The sequence below is a fragment of the Gobius niger genome (genome assembly GCF_951799975.1).
Source record: "Gobius niger genome assembly, chromosome: 19".
Lineage (NCBI taxonomy): Eukaryota > Metazoa > Chordata > Actinopteri > Gobiiformes > Gobiidae > Gobius > Gobius niger.
In genome coordinates this window covers 13,048,751-13,070,643 of record NC_136870.1, presented here as the reverse complement: position 1 = coordinate 13,070,643, position 21,893 = coordinate 13,048,751, and the positions used below count along the sequence as shown (strand labels likewise).

Sequence of the window (21,893 nt, the reverse complement as noted above, 5' to 3'; positions counted from 1 at the left end):
GTGGTTTAAGTGGTGAGGGTAAAAACTCACATTATCTCTAGAGTTGAATTTCTCCCACACACCCACACACACACACACACACATATATAAGTCTACTCATCGAATTCTGTGTCGAAAAGTAACCCTAATGTGAACCACCCATAGATGTAGTTTTTATACCAAAAGACTGCACTGTGGGACCTTGTGTTTGCTTATAGTCCTCGCCGCACCCGCCTCAAAACTCTCTAATTAGCTCCTGAAGAAGAATTTAAACAGTTTGGTCCACCTCTAGAGACGTAAACACGCTGAAGGACTATCAGCGCCGGTCCGAATACTCAGACGCTTTTATTTTTGTTGTGTCTGGAGACCCCTCAAAGGTGGATAAGAAACCTTTCATTCGGTTGTTTTCTATGCAAATGAATGGCCGTGAAGTATACGAATGGCCATTTTATTCTCAGACAAGGCCAAGGCTATAGCACACAGAGTTCTATTTTCTTTCAGACCTTTTGGTGACATTTTAAAAAGCATATATTTATGTATAGGGTAAATTACACATATGCCAGTGTGTGCGCTTGAAAGTCGTGACTTGGATTCGAGTCAGGCTTGAATCACCAACTTGGCTTAATGAAGTCAGCGAGAAATTAAGCTCTGTGACATGAAAAGACCTGATGCTACTTCTCAAAAAAAGAGTCTGAAGTCTTAAAAATGTCCTTAACATTAATCTTCACTTGAATCAAACTGTAGCTTCATCAACACTTTAGTTGACCTCTAGTTTCATTGGTTGACAAGCTGCATGCAGTCTTTACAGCATTTAACATGTTCTCATTTTGCACGATAACACCAATAGATTGATGGAACTACTATAGTTTACTTCAAGGAACAGGCCTCCATTTTTCCATACTGAGATAATTTCTTACCCGAGCTTAGACGAGTTGATACGTACCTGTCTGGTCTTCACACGTGCGCTCAGTCACGAAAAAAGACCAAATATCCTCTCCTCTATGGGGCCAAACGGGGGTGAAGTTAGAAGTAACCAAGCTCTTCCATGTTTTCCCTATTTGCTGTTTATTAATGCCTGTGTGTGAGTGGTTGGTGGTGGTCGGAGGGACCATTGGCGCAGATGTGAGCAGCCTCACTTCTGTCAGTCTACCGCAGAGGAAACTGTGGCTACAAATGTAGCTAACCACCATCGGCTTTCATGTGTGAAGCGCTTTGGGTGTGACTTGTGTCATATGAAAAGCGCTACACAAAAAAGATTCCCTTCCCTACTGCGCAGACGTCAAAGAGCTCCAAAGGTGTTATTACGCCATACATTATAGTACCCCTTTGTATCTGCTTAGAAAATCGACATGTTTAATTTTGTGTAACTATACTTGGATCGTGTAACTTCTCATGTAACCGTATTTAAATAGGGAAACATGGAAGAGCTTGGTCAACTTCACCCCTGTTTGGCCCCATAGAGGAGAGGAGGAGAGGCTAAATGCTAACAACATATTTGTTCTTTTTGCGTGACTGAGCACACGCGTAAAGACTAGACAGGTACGCATCAACTCGTCTAAGCTCAAGTGCTCAAGCTCACGGTGTTCCTTTAATAACTTCCCTATACATCATTATAAAAACAGATGTTCCAAAAAGCTTTTGTGACATTAAATATCAAGGACAGGACACAGAGAGTTTCTCTTTTCCGCAGGTGAGAAGAAACCCTCCTCCGATGTGCCAAGATGCGATGTGAACCCACGTTTTGGCAAAGTTAAAACAGTTGCTTTCTATAGACTTCTCTGTGCTATGCAAGCTATTTTATTCTGCTGATAACATTGTCCCAAACGGACATATTTCACACGTGGGTCTGACAGCCTGTCCACTGTCAGTGGATTTGGCAAAAGAGAGGACACATGTAAGATCGAAACTGAAAGAGTGTGAAAGAGTGTGACAGCATCAGCCAGCCGCAGCCCACTGTGTCTTTCCTCACTTCAGCCTGGCTTTAGCTTAGGCAAAGAAGAGAGAGGCCTCCGTGTAACCAATAACGCTATCCTGAACATCACACAGCACTGGGAATCTTAAAGTTGAAGAAAAATGAAACGGGCCAAATGGGGAGGATGGCACGGAAGTGCACGGCTAGGGTAAGCATTACAGCAGAAGTGGGATATGTGGCCACAGACACAGACTGACAGACCCTGAGGGATTTTGGAGGCCATAACAATGATGGAAGAGGAAAACTACGACTTGGATTATATGGATTTATACCACAGCAAAAAGCAGAAGGCACAAGTGATCAGCTGGAATCCTGAGACTGAATGACGGGGTTCATCTGTCTTTTTACATAATACATATGCATGAGCTATTTATTAGTACTTCTATGTATTAGTAGTTATTAGTTTGATCGAGTTTGTCGTCTCGTGAGGCGTGGTTTATTACAAACAGCGCTGAGCACTGCTCTCCTATAGCAGCCTCACATTCTCTTCCTTGTTTACATCATGCTGCCTCATGTTATATGCTTCTATAAGCTCTCACAGGTCAAACTACAAACTTTAAAACATTAGCAAAGCAAAGAGGGTAAAGTTCACAGATGAGGATCTTAGCAACCAGAATAAACAAACTCTCTGTGTGTCTGTTCACTTTCACAGAGAACATCCTCCTGTCTGAAAAGCTAATGCATAATAATGAGGCTAGGTTACTTGCAAATCTTCATCTGTTAGAAAGGTCAAGACGGCCTGAGTAGCCTTTGGCTGCAGTGACATTAGGTGATGATTATCTCCATAAGTAAAGTGTTCACTTGTTGAAGACACTGCAGAAAAGCAAATAGAGCACTCACCATTGGGACTCTCTTCGTCGATGGCAACAATAGTAGCCGGAGGTCCAGAACGCGCCAGTTTACATTCTGCAAAGATATGGCAAAACTCAGACAAAGCATTTTCAAAAACACCATTTACATTTTAGAGAAAAATGAAAGCCATATTACTGAATGGAAGTTTTAATCATATATAATTTGGAGTCAGGGAATCATTAAATAGTACATTCAAACAGACTATTTAAGGTCACGCCGTAGCTCATAAGTTGTGCTGTATTTTGAACATTCATATAAGTTTAGGTCTGTGGTAAATTCCATTCATTGCCCATGATAAGATAAGCTTAGATAAGATTTGTGACATTGTAAGCATCGCACGTCTACAACATTTTAATACAGGAAAAGGAAAAGGAAAACTGCCTAAACCCACTGTAATGACAGCTATGTTGATGTTTATTTTACGCTTCATTTAGCCAATCACTAAATCTAGGCAAGTCTTACCCTCATATTGCCAATCTGCAGGAACAGGGCGCATGTTTCATCAGGGGGAAGGAGGAGATAAGGATGGCAGCAGCCACAGGGAAGAGCAGAGGAGAAAACAGAGGAGAGAGGAGAAAAAAAAAATCATGAATGACACTTTTAGAACCAGACCAGACAGTAAATAGAAGAAAAGTTTGCTGTTGGGGGAAAGAGGTTTCGGGAGTTGAACAGTCCGACAAGTCACCAAGACAAAAGGAATAACAAGCATAGGTTTTGGGCAGAGATGGTAATTTATTGATTTATCACATCGAACGCGTCTACATTGACAGTGTTAGAAAAGTAGCGACGGTTTCCTCGATTCCTGATTCCATACATGATTCCCGATAACTAGGGCACACTATCTGATATACCATACGAATCTCCCGAGAATATTTTTGGTGGAAGTCCCGGTGGAGATCTCAAACGTGCATCTGCTCACCTAGAAAATAGACTTCATGGAACAATAAGCACACTTCCTAGACTGTCTTCTGCACACTCTCTCTGTCTCTCTCCCCGCTCTGATTATGCATTACAGCCCTGTGACATCATACATCTTCTCACCATCCGAGCGCTATTGTTTCCAGGAATGCGCGATGGGAGACGAATTAAATGTTGGCAAATATAGATCAAAAGGCGGCGGGGTCTCTGAAGTATCTCATCCCATTATTCCGGGGAAGGACACAAAGATTGCTTTCCCTGACATAAACGCACACGCACAAAAAAAAAGATTCTCGAGAGCACATTTTCTTATTAAACAATGTGCGTAAAAAATGGTGGGCGATTTAATCAATTAAGAGGGTCTTCCAACAGAATAGGAACACCCTCGGCGTGTAATGGGGAGACAGAAAGGGGGCTGGAAAGGTTTCGTGCCTTAGTTTACATTATCAATGGATGAATCCCATAGACTCAAAAGGCAAACTTTCTTTGAAGAACCATCTGTACTCAGGCGGGTATTCGATGTATAAAGAAACAGTATCACAAGTAAGGACTAATCCAACATAGAAGCTTTTCCGTTAACACCTGTGAGGTTTCCTATAGATCTGTAAGGTTTGTTTACAGATAGTCCACTTCAGGGATCTGCAGCTTCCAGCCTTTCCAAATGGCTCCCAAAGACTTCTAACTACTAATTCTATTTCTTCAAACGCATGATGAGTTACACTTTAGAAGCACAGAACATGTTGCATTTTTGTAAGTATATTGGAGTGTACAGAGGAGACTTTTGACAATGTTGAAACACTGCATCACCTTGGTTACTAACTCTTCACACCACCCAAGTCGAATTACAAAGAAGTCATTGAAATTTTGTCGAGTTCCATTTACTAGTCTCTAAAAGGAGAAATTTGTCTTGGAACAGGAAAGCCGCTCAAAATTACATGTACTCAACCACTAGCCAACACTGCCAGGACAAGTGCGCATTAGTGATTATTTTTGTTATGTAAAAGTGACTCACATGGTAAAAATGTTTTATTATATATATAACTTCCACCAGTGGGCTGCTTTTTTATGTAAAGTAAACAATAAAGCAATCAATTGAGATTTACATTTTTTCCACATCTATACACAATATATATAACCAAGTAAAAAGTCACACAACACGATGTAGTATATTTTAGGTGTAAATACTCCTTCACAACAGGGAAAGAAACAAGCGGTGTTAGAGTCCTCTCAGACTACATCAGTGGCTCAAGAAGACATTTATAAACATCATTTAAATTGCACATAGCTTTTTAGTTGCAAACAAACTAACAAACCAACAATGACTAGGCCGTTTTCACACAGGCTCTAGTTAGATCAATCTAAAGGGTCTCTCGACCTGAGAGCCGCGCATTTAGGTCAGTGTGAATCCAACACAGCACATAACGTCAGTCTACACAGCCGCTCCGAGTGCGGCTGAAACAGGTGGTCTCGCTCTGTGGTTCGGAGTGGGTGTGGTGTGTATGTGGCTGACCTGATGTATGATGTCACCTGAATGTGGCTGGCCTAACTACTCTCACTTTGACACCCCTTTGTTGTGCGAAGTAAGAATGAATAGGCGCTGCATAAGGACGTTTGGATTACTGCTCTGACGTGGATCAACTTTAAATCATCCAAGTACGTCTCTCTCTCCCGTCTTTCCCTTCCTGCTGCCGCCAAACTTTCCTCTTCATGAGCGACTAAGGTGAATCTCCTCGCTCGGCGTAAATCAGCCTCACTGTATTTAACCACGAGGGAGAGGAGTGACCACTGTGTAACATCAGGGATGTGTGCACGTACATGCGCACGTGTCACGGCGCATTGACTGTTTGATGTCGTTGTCATGGGAATAAGTTCAGCGAACAGCTGAATGGTATGAGGTCTGGCGCGTGTGAACACGGACTGAACTAACTTTGAAGTAAGTGGAACTAGGGCGGTCTCGGCTCGGCCCACAAGGCGCTCCAACATGTGCGATAACGGCCTTAGACAGGACTTGTAAATAAGTCAACAAACTAACACATTTAGTAACCACAGCATGGTAATATCTTGTAACTAATACATGTGAACTCTTGCCTAATCAACAATGCATTTGAGTAAAACAGTCCTCAATGCTTTTGCAGAAGCACAGCAGTCCATAAAACATGGAGCGTCGCAGCAGTAGTCAGTAGTTACTTGGTGGGGCAGCTGGCGTGGACGTGCGAGCGCAGCAGATGACAGATGCATCTCCCCTGCTCCGCCGCTTCTCTATCCTTGAGTGTAAGCCGATGCCCCTCATCTATTACTAACCAGCCATTTGTTCTCTGCGGGGCATCCGAGTGCGCCTGCTACGGGCCGTCCCGCTCCTGTCTGCTCGCATAAGCCTCCTCCGGCTCCTCTCTACCTGTCAGCGTGCGTCGGAGCCCTGTACGGTCCGAATTAAATGGGATAAAGCCGCAGACTGTCTGGTCTGTGATCCAGCCTGACATAAAAACACGGTCATATTTTGAATTAATACATCATGAAATGGGACATCTGGTCCATGAATCTAATAAATAAACAAAGAGGTATTGTATTATAGGGTTATTAAGAGTTGTGGCTCAGAGTCATTGTTCATCACAAGTCAAAGTTAATGAGAATACAAATAGAAGCTAATGCTGTGGTTCACAAATTATGAAGCACTGCGTCCAAGGCACATTGTATTTGTAAAAAGTTACATTAAGCTATTATACATAGACATTTCTATGTTTTTTTGTATATAAGTATATACAGAGTGCCTCAGGTTCCCTTTTCTGCCTACACACCAAAGCTACCATTCTTGCAAATACCACATCAAATAAACTTCGGTTTCAATGGCTATAGAGATTACAAGCTTGCTTTAGCTAACCAGATATAGATGCTTGTCAACATCTCTTTTCCTTTTGCCAGTATCTTCCTATAGACACGCACGCACGCCATGTCCTCCAAACATCTCTGCACTTTTGCATATTCAATTCATTCTGCGCCCACTTGTCGTTAAAAAGAAAACATCTCCAAATATGTCCTGCAACCCACAAGCCTCTCCTATTCCCACTTCAAACTTTATTTCCCAAGCCGCCCTGCATCTGCCTGCTCTCATCCGCTACGAGAACACTCCACCTATAAGCAGTATACACCTGCTTTTGTTAAGTTTCGGCTGCAAAAACAATCACGGCAAGAATTTGCACATGAAGAGGGAAGAGTTGATCCGGATAATGCCAGGTTTCTGTCAGAGTGATGGAGGCGAGAGCAGCTGCGGTGAATGGGGAATGGAGTGTGCCCTTAAAGACAATATCAAGGAGGCACTGGAGTAGCAAGCTCTATTTCACTTTTATCCGCCATTGTGTTCTTCTAACCCGAGTTTGATGCAGTTGATATTTGTTGCCTATTTCTCCTATTCTAACACAAATTAGTAGAGCTTAGTTTCCTTAATTGTTGTCCATTCTAACATAGTAAGAAGCTGGAAAAAGTCGATCTCACATAATATCCAACTTTAAGGGGATTTGAAGGGTCAATAAGTGACATGCCGGGCCATGTTAGTAAGGTTTTGAACTCTTAACCCTTTATAGGGCACTAATTGAAAAACTTTGAAATAAATTATTTCAAATTAAGAGTGTTATTGGGGGACATAACACAAGTTTATTTCTGTTGTAACATTTTTCAAAATGTTTCATTATCATGCAGAAAATCAATGTGAGCGAAGTTACCATAGTTCCTTGCCCTAAACTGGTAAAAAAAAATAAAAAATACTGTAAATGAAGTTACCATATCTAGTTAATTGCTCTTTAGGGGTAAAAAAAAAAATGAGTGCTGGTATTCAGGAGGCATTGTGTTTAGTGATATTGATGTTTGGATGATCAAACCTGTCATAGGCAAGAGCTTTTGTAATGTGATTGTGCTTTACATGCAATGCGATGGGTCAGTCACCTCCAATATTGTTTGCCTAAAAATGTTGCTAAAAGTAACCCTTGGTAACACAAAAACATAGTCCTATGGTTTATTGGTTCTATTGTCAAGAAAATACTGTAAGTATGTATAGTAGGTGCAATGGACATGTCCAAATATGGACAAAACTAATTCACTTTAGGTTTAAGTGAACAGAGCGTATGATCAAATATGGTGCCTGCCTTTTTTCATGCTGTACGTCCTCCAAAACCAACACATCACTTAGCACAGTTATTCACCAATAAAATGTGTGACTTTTATTAATTTACCATGGCTAGTTTTCATGTTATGTAAAGAAATGTACCATGAATTTAGTTCAGTTCAGTTCAGTTCAGTTCAAGTTTTTTATTCAGCCATGGCGTTATTACAGACACAATAATAACAACAACAGCAACAGCAAAATATTCAATGCTGAATAGGAGCATGAGGAAGACATTGTCTTATAAATTTCATGCCCCTTTTTTTTTTCTCCAAAATCTGAGCTGGCTCTGAACAGATGGCTCACCGGTTTTTGATGTATTTTAGCCTATATCAAGGTACTATAATACTTTACATCTAAATCAATGACTGTTTCAAATTCAACATTGGTTCTTATGTTTCGTTGCCTTCGTATTTCCCAAGTACTTTTTTTTTATACATTTCATTAAATTGAGTGATTGCGTTACATGATTTTTGAACAATGTCCAAAGAATTCCATAAACTGATCCCTTTTACAAGAAACCCCTTTTGTTTTTGTGAAGTGTGTGAAAATGGAACCCAGAAATTGCCCTTTCTTCTGTTGTTACTATCTGTGATTAACACAAATTTGTTTTGAATATGTATTGGCACCAACTTATTTTTCACTCTCCACATAATTTGTAGTATTTTAAATTTGACCAATTCATTAAATTTCAAGGTCTGCAGTTTTATAAATAGTTTGTTTGTGTGATCTCGTGGACCTTTGAGAGTCACAATTCTTATAGCTTTCTTCTGGAGTAAGAACAGCCTTTCTGTATAACTGGTGCATGCATTTCCCCACACTTCAATACAGTATGTTATATAAGGAACTATTAAGGCTGAGTATAAAAGCTGTAAGGAAGCCTCATCCAACGTGTGTTTAACCTTATATAGGATACCAATATTTTTACTAACTTTACCTTTGATGTGGTCAATATGAGGCTTCCAGCTAAGTTTGCTGTCTAGGATAACCCCCAAAAATTTGATATCTGAGACACATTCAATATTTACATCTTCAATAACTAGTTTTGTACATGCATTTTTCTTATTTCCAAACACCATATAATTTGTCTTATCCCAGTTTAAGAACAATTTATTATAATCAAACCATGTCTTTAATACTGTCATTTCCCTTTCGATATTGGCCATTAATTCATTTAAATCTGTTCCAGACTTGAACACAGTTGTGTCATCAGCAAACAACAAAAAATTAATGTCCTTGGAAGCCTCAAAGATATCATTAATAAATAATATAAAAGGTTTAGGGCCAATTACTGAACCCTGGGGGATTCCACATACAACAGTTCTACAGTCCGAGTTATAGTGTTTAAATTGAACATATTGGTTTCTGTTACTTAAGTAGCTTTCAAGCCATTTGTATATCTGACCCCTTAGTCCGTAGTGTTGTAGTTTTTTCAACAATAGGTTATGGTTGACAGTGTCAAACGCTTTCTGTAAGTCCAGAAATATGCTTACCAGGTACCAATTTAGTCAGACTTGACTCTTTTTCAGACAGGAAGTTTAGAGCACGACCGCAGTCTAATGCCAAATCTGATTGGCTGAGTGAGGACTACATGCTTCTTTAGCTTACTGATGTACAGCAGGAAGGCCATATGTAAAGTTTGGGGAAATTACCAAAAATAGTCACTTGCCCTATAAAGGGTTAAACAATGGCTAACTTGATGTGCATCATCAATGTAATGTGTTCATTATGTACAAAGACTTAAACCAATGAATTGTGAAGAACTGAATCTTTCAAACGAGGAATAATTTTACACTCACTGGCTGTATCAGTAAAGTTTTGGTTGAAAGCTGATATTTCTCTTAGCACCGATAAGTCTCAATAATATCTGTTGGTGGATAATGTCAATCAGCTGATACATTGGTCAGTGTGCATTTGTAAAATATCAAATGAAAAACTAGGGATTGGCAGCAAATGGCATTTCTGGTGCACTTGTCTATTTCTCTGCGACTGGCACCACTTATGGACAGGTTTGCAACTGGATCAAATAAAAAATCCATTCTCCACAAAGCCTGTACATCAAAAGATGTCAAGTGGAGGTCATCAAGTGATAAGAGGTTCAAAAGTAAACTGAATTTGTCCCAACCAGACTGTCAGCTCAGTTTATCAGATCAATAATCTATTCCTATTTTCTGATCATAATCCTGCACCTTACACTTGCTCAAGTAAATACATTTACATTGCATGCATTTACAAATAGGAAATGAAGTGATAATGGTCTGAACACTGTTAATGATGTTCAGGACTTGCAAACCAGCATAGCAACAGTCTCCATGACACGCAGATCCAACGCTTCCAGTAAATGACACGGGCTGGTTAAGGATGACACATTCACACCGGGTAAAGAGCCCGCACACTGCTGGGGAAACAGTCCGCTCAGACGGACTCCAGTTTCCATTAAAAATACATTCAGGGGTTGTGACTCAGTCTGCACTCATGAGAAGGAACACTGTTGTTAGCAACTGCAGTATAGCCTACTGACTGAGAGGATGTGCTTACAAGGGCTTCCCCCATGTGAGATAACACACATACTGGCTCTGGTCAACGGGTCGGTTTAAAATGACAGAAATTGATTCAAAACATTGCCAAAATAGTGTTCATGAAAAGCATTGAATCCCATGTATGGACATTGGACACTCCATGACAACAGACCTTCTCTAAAGTATCACACTTCCATTCAGCTCCCCAGTCTAAGTTTAATTTCTTAATGAGCTGATAATCGGTCTGTAATCTTTACAGTATATTACTTATGCAATACCATCATTTCCCCATATACAACAACTTCAAAGCGATCATTTCGTAAACTTATAAAATGAAATGGAAGAAACGCAGGCTATAACAGACAGACCTAAGCATGAACTCTTTGCAATTCTGCACAAATCAAATGAATACCTTTATGGAGGATGATAATCAAACGGAGAGAAAAGATCTCTACTATTGAAAAGTAGAAAAAAAAATAAGTGAATGAAGCGCCCTCAGGCCCATTTATCTTTTCTAATAACATAAAGATGAAAAATTTCAAGTGCCCCTCTAATAGCCACTAATGTTTATATTATGAAGCCTTTCTACATTTTTCAAAAACTTATCTGCTCCACTTCAGTGCCGACTGTCACCGCCGCTGCATATTTACTTTTGGCTTATCTCCACTTTTTCTGCCCTAAAATAATTCCAGTAAGCAGTTGGCAAGATGCCCAGAGGACGTATAGCAGAATACATCAGCGAGTGTTTCCACTATGAAGCTTATATAAAAATCCAAAGTTGCAAAAAGCTTGATATAGCTTTTGGCATGGCCGCGCCGACATGATTGGCATGCATTAGGGCCAGTCGCTTTGCCATTTGACTGTGGGGGATATTACGAGACTTTCTGATCCCGCACTGGCCTCTATCCACTAAAATAATTGAGTCATTTCGCCTGATGATATTTGAGATTGGCACGGTGATGGATGCGCTGGGGAAACCATTTTACAAGCGCCAAAAACAAATCATGCGCTGGGTTGTTGTGATCGTGTGACGTCACATCATTCGAAAGAGGATGGCCTTTATAACTGAGGTAATGGGCACCATTTTTGTTCAGGTTAATGGTTAATATCTCTGAAATTATTGAAATTGTTGAGCGCGTCCAAGCGGTCGTCCAGAAATTTTCAATTGTCGTGGGGATTTTCAAAAATTGTCAACTGTTCAAGCCATAAGATTTAAACCTTGACAAAAATATAGATGGTCACAACCAGACGTACGACTTTTGACGTTTCCCAAATCGCGGTGTTTATTTTTTGTTCTTGGAGAACATAGTTGTGGTGGTCACATCACCGAGCACCCAACGTGCAACCTTTAAGTCAAGCGTGTGTCACACAGTGGCTGCTCGGACGTACGGCTGCCGCTTCATTCATACAGCAAACGCACAAGGTTGTAAGACCAAGACTAACCTGCAACAAATGTACTGACCGTGGGTTCCAGGCGGGCTTTGTATGAAGTTTGCAAGAACTGCACACGATCTGTGCATTGTGTGTACTAATGTGTACCAACTCTGTCCATTTGTCACAGAGATTACCCGGCAATTTGGAGGGGTATAGCTGATATAATTCATCTTTAGTTACAGAGAAGGCGCATGTTTGGACAGTGTGACACACTTTTCCAGGAGTTGGAGAAAAAGCCATGGTGACAACATGTCATACATTTGCATAGATCCAAACACCTTTGGTGAACTTATGTTACGCGTCACACCATGCACAACGCCTTCCTCTCTGCTCCCTCTCTGACACCTGTTCTCTCCGCGCCTTCCCTCTTCCCCTCGGCATATTGCAAAAACTTTGAACAAATGACCACAGGCAGCTGTGAATCTCGATATATCGGAGTTTTCTTGCAATTGATGCACTCTTGCCAAACGGGCAATACGAGCGATCGCGATGTCGTCACATCCGTTGGCCGTGGTAGGCATTTTACATTTTCATATTTGATAAACATTTTATTAAAATCCTATAATCAGCTAAAACATTGTCCATGAACAGGGCATTGCTTCTCTTGCGCTGTAACAGATCTATCATTTTATAAAACCGAGTTAGAGGCCTGTATGCATCAGCTGCCTACCAAACATCCGGTGAAAATTGCGGAAGTAAACAATAACAGCGATCGCTCGTATTGACGAATAACTTACGCAACATGTATAGAGGATGTAGGAGATATCTGAACGTGTGTTGGCCGCACTAATGGTGCTCGAGACATAAAGGAAGTCCACAAGTGCGACATATGAAAAAAGTTATGTACAAAACGTACAAAAGACATACGCTGGCCGTACAGACAACACACAAAGACATACGGCGTTTTTGTAACCTGGACAAAACATAAGCGTCCATTAGGGCTGCACACTTGTTTAGTCGACTAATTGGTCGATGTTGTCGTGATCGACCAAGATTATCATTGGTTGACTAAATGCACGCACTTTTGTAACAATTGAGATGCTCTCAATTTACACACCAGAGGCCTGGGCAGGTGTCTCTCTTATCTTGGGCTAATATTTCTTTATAATAACAGATATATCAAAGTTTAACAGACAGAGGGACGCTTGAATTGTTTGTGTGAAATGTTTTTGATTTCGATGATGGATCTACCGCTTTAGGATTATATTGATGTATGGACAACACACGTACAGGAGCAGATGCAAGTGAGGCAGGGAGCTGGACTCTGAGATTAAAAGGTGAGATAATGTGACTTTTTTAAATCCACCGTTTACATTGCTTCTATGTATGTATGTACGTTTTTCGTACATAGACGAGCATAGGACATAAGAAAATAGGAGCACAGGAGGAGGTACATAGGAGCCCGTACAACTGGTTGTGACCTTGGTGTTAGGCGGGTTGTTGCTAAAGCATTTGTCTGATCAGTCAGGAGTTTTCCTTTGAAGGGTAGTTTAAGTCATCATCTGCATTGGTCCAGTCACTACTTTAAACCACCAATGTGAAGGGAAACTTGAACAACCCTTTTCTGTGGCATTAGTCAATTTTACTTCACTTGCAAACCACGAACTTTCTTAATGGGATTTTGAAAAAAGTAATGTTTGCAGAAGAAAATGAGTATTAGCCTATAACTTTTTCATTTTAGGATTAATAACCAGCACTTTGCGGATCAGAATAGTTTCGAAACAGTTTTAATCAATTGCTACCTCGCCATATTGTGAGGAATTTGTGCTCATTGGAGGCTACGTCGTACTTGAATTCTTCCCGCCTGTTACCATCTGTGAAGTTTTCGCTTGGTTACTCTGCCTCGAGTGGAGATTATGAAAAAGCCAGCAACAGTGAAAAGAGTATAGGTGCAGCAATTTTCAAAATCATGCACATTGAAAATGAAAGAGGTGGAAAAGCACTGGTCAAACTAAAACCCGGGTAGATGGACAGGATATATGAGTAGGAAGTGCTGTCATACTGATGTACTATCTACTCCAGTTTAGTTCATGACGTCAAACACTTTGAAAGGGCTTTTTTTCTTTTTTTTTCGTAACTTGATTGACAGCCCTAGAATTTAGCTGCAGCACTCTTGGTTGGGGAAAAATTCAAAGTAAACATTTGGCGATGAAGACGTCTGCTGTGATGAGAGGAGGAAGAGGATAATGTGACTTGAAAGTGAGTGGGGGAGTCTGCCACTCAGCTCAGATAGTGCCATATGCCAGTCAAAGAAGGGCTTTTATCAACACAGCTGAACACATGTGACGCGTTTGTTTTGCCTTGACGATACACACAACAGATTTAATTAGGATTTACATAGAGACTTCAAACTGACCCGATGCTGAGAGTACAAAAGTGTATCGATATTAGGCGTGGGCGTCCACATTAACAAGGCCCCAAGCTGCAATGTTAATTACTACATATTGGACCTTTTCATGCAAATTAATTATTATGCAAAGAGCCTTTTGTGATAATTACTTAGGCTATTAAAAACGCTTTATAAAAGCCAGCTACTGAAATATTTGAAGAGAAAATCAGCTGGACTAACACCTGAACACTATCTCGTTGACAACTAAAGCACTTACTTTCTTACTTACTTGCTAACTAGCACTTCTGTAGGTTAGATGAATCCTCCTATAAGGATTAGCATGTTTTGTTTTGTTTTTTTTCAAGACAAACTAAACTCAAATGTGTCGGTGCTGATTTAATTTAAATATTGTCATTTATCACTTCCTTCAAAATATCAATTGATATCAATGGCAAACTTATTCTGATACTTGGCTGAACATACAATAATGTATATTTTTAAACAATACCATTTTAGTTTGACAAAACGCCACTCTGGTCAATAAAACTGACCTCCACCAAATAAAAGAGGGATGGGACGAAAGGCAAAATTCATGATTTGATTCAGTTTGGTATTTACTGTTTTTTCGTTACTGAGTAAAATTTATTTAATATTAATTGAGTCAAATAGGACTCTGTCTCAATTTATTCTAATGATTTTAAAGAAATGAACTTTCTCGTATTCCTGCTTACCACGGTCTAGTAGTTTCCTTCTAATCAAAAGTCGACGGAGTTGCAATATTTCATAAAAATACAATATGTTTCGCTAATGAAGTCAACAACCTCACAAGTGACCACAAACTCTTTTACCATTCCCAGAACCTAGTCTACCAGGATTGGCTTTGCTTGCAGACAAGGAAGACGTTCTGAATGGTGAAATCTGCTAGCATGTTGGAACAAATGGTTTCTACTTCAAAATGATACACGCTACATCATGGAGATACATACACAGCAATCTCGCCTGTCTCTCGAAAGACAGATCTAAACATGCGACCAAACTTTCTCATATTGAAAGTCATGGCATGATTTGACGGCGAGACGGATGGGTGCCATGTTCTCCTGTGTCGTGTCCTTTTTAAGCCCCCATCAGCAGGTCTGCAGCTCCCCCACGTCCCTCCACGCCAGTCCCCGGGGCCCTATCCCTCTATGTCGTACCCCTCATCCTGCACCTACACCATCCATCACACACTCATCTATCTATCCTCTCCTTCTGGATCTATTCATCCGTGGAGGACAGAGGGACCAGAGAGAGAGCGAGAGAGGGAGAAAGGGGAGAGATGATGGTAAGGAAACTCAAAGAGGGGCAGAAGGGAACGCCAATGACAGAGCTATGACCTTGTGTTGGATTGATGCATCTCGTGGGGATGCGGAGGTTCTTGGTTGGGCACCAGGGAGTAGCCACTTTGTCATTGAGCAGGCCCGATCCATTATATACTTGAGGAATGTCAGGTGCACAGGTGAGGGAAGTGACAACAGAGGGGATGTAAGGCTGCTAAGGAGGTCAAATGAAACAGTCTGCAGTGCATGCACGTCTTAAAGAAGTTGACATTGGAATCCCAGAAGTTAACTATTGGTGTATTAGGGCTGCACAATACAAGAAAACATTACTGGTTATTCAATAATTGTTTTGAAGTCCATACTACCCTGATTTAAACGCAAATCATAAGCATCATAAACAGAACACTAAGACAGGACCAAAATGGGGCTAAAATGGACCGAAATTAGAAACAGCATTAAGTTATGCAGCTTTGTTGTTTGTCTGTGTAAACGCAGTGATTTTGCTATATATTGTGGCTTACTGTGGAATGGATGATGCCTCACCTTTAACATGGCATTAACTAAAATTTGGCAATAGACTGTGGACCTCTATTTGGTTACAACATGTATACAGTGGGAGGAAAATGTATGTAAACGCTTGGGAGTTTCTCACATTTCTGCCTAAATTGGTCATAAAATGTGGTCTGATCTTCATCATAATCACAAGAATGAATAAACAGTGGCTGCTTGCACTAATGCCACCCAACCATTTACATTTTATCATATTTTTATTGGCAACAACATGTAAACATTCACAGGACAGCGAGGAAAAAGTGAGTGAACCCAGGAATATCGCTGAACTGCAGCAGTTTTGTAAAGGAATTGTCCAAGATTCATCCTGATCGTCTAACCATTTTAGGCAGAAATGTGAGAAATGCCACCCGTGCCACCCGTGCCACCCGTGCTACCTGCGCAACTAGCCGTTGCTGCTAAGCATTCATCCAACACTTCGGAGGAACAAAAAGCTAAACAAATTACTCACCTGGAGGGCGACATTCAGCGTCTTAAGTCTGAGCTGATGAAGAAAGAAGCTTTGCTCCAGGAGTTTATAAACGTGGCTTGTAAACAATCCGTGAGATTAGCCTCCCTCACCGCTGCCCTCGAGGACACTGCCCCATGGGACCCTGCTGCCAGCCCACGGCATACCTGTTGCTCTACTCCAAGGCAAACCTCCTTGGATGAGGAGGTGGTGGTCCGTGGGGGTATATCAAACAGACTCCAGAAAGGCCCTCCACTCTGCTTATCAAATCGTTATGCTGTCCTGGAAGAAAACTCCCTTGACGACACTGCCCCACAGACCCAGGCCCAAGTCCCTGAACCGGTGTCTGCAACTGACCCTCCGGCGCAACGGCGTAGCCCTCCAGTAGATCCACACGAAGACCCGCTGCGTAGCCAGGCGACCCAGGTGTCCACTGGAGACCCTCCGAGCAGCGGCGCGCACCTGGCACCAGCACCAGAGCGCATCAGATCCGGCGCACAGATGGGACAACAGCCCAGCCGGTCTACAACTGGATCTGCCAGACGGAGACTTCTCAAGGATGCGGTTCTCCGTCGTTCTGGTGGGCTCCTTCAACCTCCACCTCCACCGCCGGTGCAGCAGCGCACGTCGTCAGAGGCGCCGAGACCCTCCATCGAGGACCCTCCATCACGATCAAGCCAAGATAGGAGCATCGAACAAGTTTCACCGAGGCCATTATTTCCTCCAAGCACAATGATTGTGGGCGACTCAATAGTAAGACACACTCGCTTCTTTAATGCCGTTACACACTGTTTCCCAGGGGCGACAGTGTCTGACATCCTCCACAAGCTCCCAAGTTTGCTTGAGTCAGCCCCAGAGTCCGTCCATAGGCTCGTAATTCACGTTGGAACAAATGACACCGCTCGCCAACAATCTGAGATCACAAAGAGAGATTTCAAGGCCCTCTTTGCTTTCCTCCGCTCCGTGAATTTGTCAGTATTCATATCTGGTCCCATTCCAACGTGGTCCCGCGGTGATCTGCGTTTTAGTAGACTACTAGGTCTTAACACGTGGCTTCATTCGAAGTGCATCGTTAATGATTTTATTTTCATTAACAACTACGAGTCGTTCAGAAATCGCCCCGCCCTCTTCAACAGTGACGGTCTTCACCCGAGTGGACTGGGCAGTCACATGCTGTCAAAAAATGTTCAGCATGCTGTACAAACAAACACACGTGATTGACAACCATCAACAACGACGTCACACCCTGCCCCGTTTGTTTCGCCTGGGAGCCACCCTATTCCATTGAGCGCCCCCTGTCTCCCGCGATATGACACACCTATACGGACCATTATTCAAAATAGAAAGAGCTCAGTTAGAAAGAGCGCTGCGAGGCGCTCGGACCAAACAAATCTAGTACACATCCCCCGTCAGAATGTGGCAACTGGCCCGATCGCATTAAAACACGCTGCACTTAATGTTAGATCGCTAAATAACAAATCGCTTTTAATTAATGATCTTATTTCTTTTTATAACCTTGATTTTATGTTTTTAACTGAGACATGGCTGGATAAAAATACTGAGAATGCTGTCCTAATTGAGTGTACCCCCTCAAATTTTAACTTTATGTCTGAAATAAGACACAATCAGAGAGGTGGGGGTGTCTGTTCCCTATTTAAGGACAATTTATCTTGTCACAAACTGTCGTTTGGGGAGTTTTCATCATTTGAGTATGTGTCATTTAAAATGAAGATACAACAATCTGCCATACTCTATATTGTTATTTATAAACCGCCCCAAAATGTTTCTTTTATCGATGATTTTATTGGATTAATCTCAATTGTGGCAACTGAATTTGACCTTTTGATAATTACTGGAGACCTGAATGTGCATGTGGATGTACTGAATGACCGGCACACAAAAGAACTCAATGCTGTCCTGGACACATTTGGTTTAACCCAACATGTGTCTGAGCCCACCCATAACAGGGGTCACACATTGGACCTTCTTATTACAAAAGGTGTTACAATCTCTAATGTGAATGTTGTTGATGTTGCACTATCTGATCATTTTTGTGTTTTCTTTGAACTTTCTGTCGTGCCCAAGCCAGCAGTTGGGTCCGCAGTGGTTCAGAAAAGACTCATAAATGATAAAACAAGGGAACAGTTTCTAGAAATGATAACATTTGAAGATTCCCCCTGTTCCGATGTTGATAATTTGTTGAGCGCTTATACGTCAGGTGTTTTAAATGTCTTGGACACCATAGCCCCTGTTAAGGATAAAATTGTTAAAACTAAGCAAAAGGCCCCTTGGATAAATGAAGATTCGGTCCGGGCACATAAAAGGGAGTGCCGGAGAGTCGAACGAACATGGCGCAAATCAAAGCTTCAGGTACATTATGAAATTTACAAAGAAAAGTTACACATGTTCAACCAGACTCTGCGTAGAGCAAGAGAGAAGTATTTTGCTGAAATAATTTCAAATTGCCACGGTAACTCTCGTGTTCTGTTTTCCACGGTTAGCAGACTCACAAACCCTCCAGTTTCATTGCCCCATGAATTAATATGTATATCCAAGTGCAATGAGTTTGCAAATTTTTTTAGCGACAAGGTCCAAGCAATTAAAAACGCTATTAGCTCCTCACAACAAATGGTAACATTTCAACCAGTAGTGGAACTAGAGCTGACACATTTTGCACCGGTCACTCCTGACTTAGTGGAGGATGTTATCTCTGGTCTGAGCTCAAGTACCTGTTGCCTGGATGAACTGCCAACCAGATTTTTGAAGTCTGTGCTGAGCAGTTTATCCCAACAACTCACGTGTCTAGTTAACACCTCCCTCCAGACTGGAGTTTTTCCAAAGGCCCTAAAAACAGCTGTCATTAAGCCACTGCTGAAGAAGAGTGGTCTTGATGCAACAGAAATGAACAATTATCGGCCTATTTCAAATCTGCCCTTTATAGGAAAAGTCTTGGAGAAAGTGGTTTACAGCCAGCTTACGGACTTTCTTATTGTAAATAATGTTTTTGACGTGTTCCAGTCGGGTTTCAGACCCTGTCACAGCACTGAGACAGCCTTGATCAAAGTGACAAATGACATCAGGCTAAATACAGATGCAGGCAAGGTCACAGTCTTAGTTCTGCTGGACCTGAGCGCTGCGTTTGACACAGTGGACCACGGGATCTTAGTAGAGAGGTTAAAAACCTGGGTGGGAATCTCTGGAAAGGCTCTCGAGTGGTTCAGATCCTACCTCGAGGAACGAACATATTATGTCGCCATCGGAAACTGCGTCTCAGACCTAATAGCATTGACTTGTGGTGTTCCCCAGGGGTCGATTCTGGGGCCCCTCTTGTTTAATTTGTACATGCTCCCGCTAGGTCAATTAATATCAGGTAACAATGTATCTTATCATAATTACGCAGATGATACGCAGATCTATGTTTCATTGACAGTGGGTGAAAATGGGCCTGTAGATTCACTGTGTCATTGCATCGAACAGATTAGTGCGTGGATGCAAAATAACTTCCTCCAGCTGAATACAGATAAAACTGAGATAATCGTCTTTGGCCCACAAAAACACCGAGAGGTTGTCATTGGTCATCTTGAAGCTCTTTCACTGGCACCCAAAAGTCAAGTTAGAAATCTCGGGGTAATCATGGACTCAGACCTGAATCTGAACAATCATATCAAGTCCATTACATCAGCGGCCTATTACCACCTCAAAAACATTGCCAAAATAAAAAACATAGTGTCCAAACCAGACTTGGAGAGACTAATTCATGCTTTTGTCTCTAGCCGGTTAGACTATTGTAACGGCCTGTTCACTGGCCTCTCTAAACGAGCTGTTAGACAACTGCAGTACATCCAAAATGCTGCGGCTCGAGTCCTGACCAAAAGCAGGAAATACGACCACATTAGTCCAGTGCTCCGGTCTCTGCACTGGCTTCCTGTTGCTCAGAGAATAGAGTTTAAAACAGCTCTGCTTGTGTATAAGTCCCTTCATTGTCAAGCACCTAAGTACATCTCTGACATGTTACATCTGTATGAACCATCTCGGGCCCTGAGATCGTCAGGGAGGGGCCTCCTGGTGGTTCCCAGAGTCAGGACTAAACATGGCCAGGCTGCATTTCAGGTTTATGCAGCAAAAGTCTGGAACAGCCTCAATGAGGATCTGAGACAGGCCTCAACCCTGAGCATTTTTAAGTCCAGGCTGAAAGGACACCTTTTTACTGCTGCCTATGGAGATTGAAATGTTAATGTAATTGTAACTAATGATTTGTTTTCTTGATTTTCATTGTGTTTTTAATGCTTTTTATTGTGTTTTTAATGCTTTTTATTCTATTTTTGCTCTGTTTGGTGTTACTGTGAGGCACATTGAGTTGTCAAGTACATGAAATGTGCCATATAAATAAACTTGCCTTGCCTTGCCTAAAGCGTTCACATCCATTTGTAGTTACAGAAGGGATTTATAGATCTTTTAAAGGAGCTGAATCTTTGGGATCTGTTCATTTCAAAGTGCCGCACAAAAAGACCGCTTAATATTGATGTATATTTCAAAAAGTCAGCCTGATAATTTTACGCTCTATGTGAGAACAAATGAGATCCGTTTGAGCTCATCACATGTCATAAACATGGTGGGGCATATGTCAAAAATTCATATCAAAAATTCATAGATTATTCTATTGACTTAATCACGATTCATGTGCACTGAGCCAACTAACTTAATGCAGCTTTTAAGAGGACAATGAACTTACCTGGGGGTTCTGATAGTTCACGCTTCACTGTGATCTGTTAAATCCCTCCGTCACTCACTTGGAGCAGGATAAGAGTGAGTAATTGGAGGAGTGGGTGGAGAAAGTGTCCATATTTGAGCACAGGGCTGCATTAAATAGAAAAAACACTAAATAACGATATGGGAATCTCTCCAAAAATAGCGTATGTCTTCTTAAGTACCCTACCACACACAATATTTGTGACTGTAGCATTCTAAGACTTCTATTTTTCCCTTTGGAACAATGTATATATTATGCATGAGTTTATGAATGATCACAAAAAATGCAAAGGGACAGCTGAGTTATGCTCAATTGAGTTGCTTTCATCCATTGCGGCAAAGTTGCGTAAATATGAAGCATCGGGCGAAACCATGTGTCCGAAATTGAGTCAACCAAACAACTGTGCACTTCATGAGCTACAGCAGAATGTTTGTTTATGCTTTGTCAATGACCCATAGCGCCACTACTGTCATTATGATTCTTCCGACTGCATTCTGCTCCTGAAGGTAGTAATACAATTATATAACCCGCATCCACCAAAACCTCATATAACCCCAATTCACAAATCCCAAACTAAACTATTGCGAGCATGTGCTTCCTAACAAATGCAGCAATCGCTAAGCTAATGTTTATGCACAATGGCCTATTAGCGC

The 21,893-nt window shown here is 41.4% G+C and overlaps 1 protein-coding gene across 1 annotated transcript in view; it reads right to left on the bottom strand.

The window, feature by feature from the left end:
- The window catches only part of LOC306978896 (protocadherin-15-like), a 227,941-nt gene that overhangs the window by 153,598 nt on the left and 52,450 nt on the right, over positions 1 to 21,893 (bottom strand). The window contains exons 3-4 of the mRNA XM_079577603.1: positions 3,266 to 3,280; positions 2,792 to 2,857 (exon numbers count right to left, since the gene is read on the bottom strand). Coding sequence (XP_079433729.1) covers positions 2,792 to 2,857; positions 3,266 to 3,280 — 81 coding nt within the window. The remainder of the gene's footprint in view (positions 1 to 2,791; positions 2,858 to 3,265; positions 3,281 to 21,893) is intronic.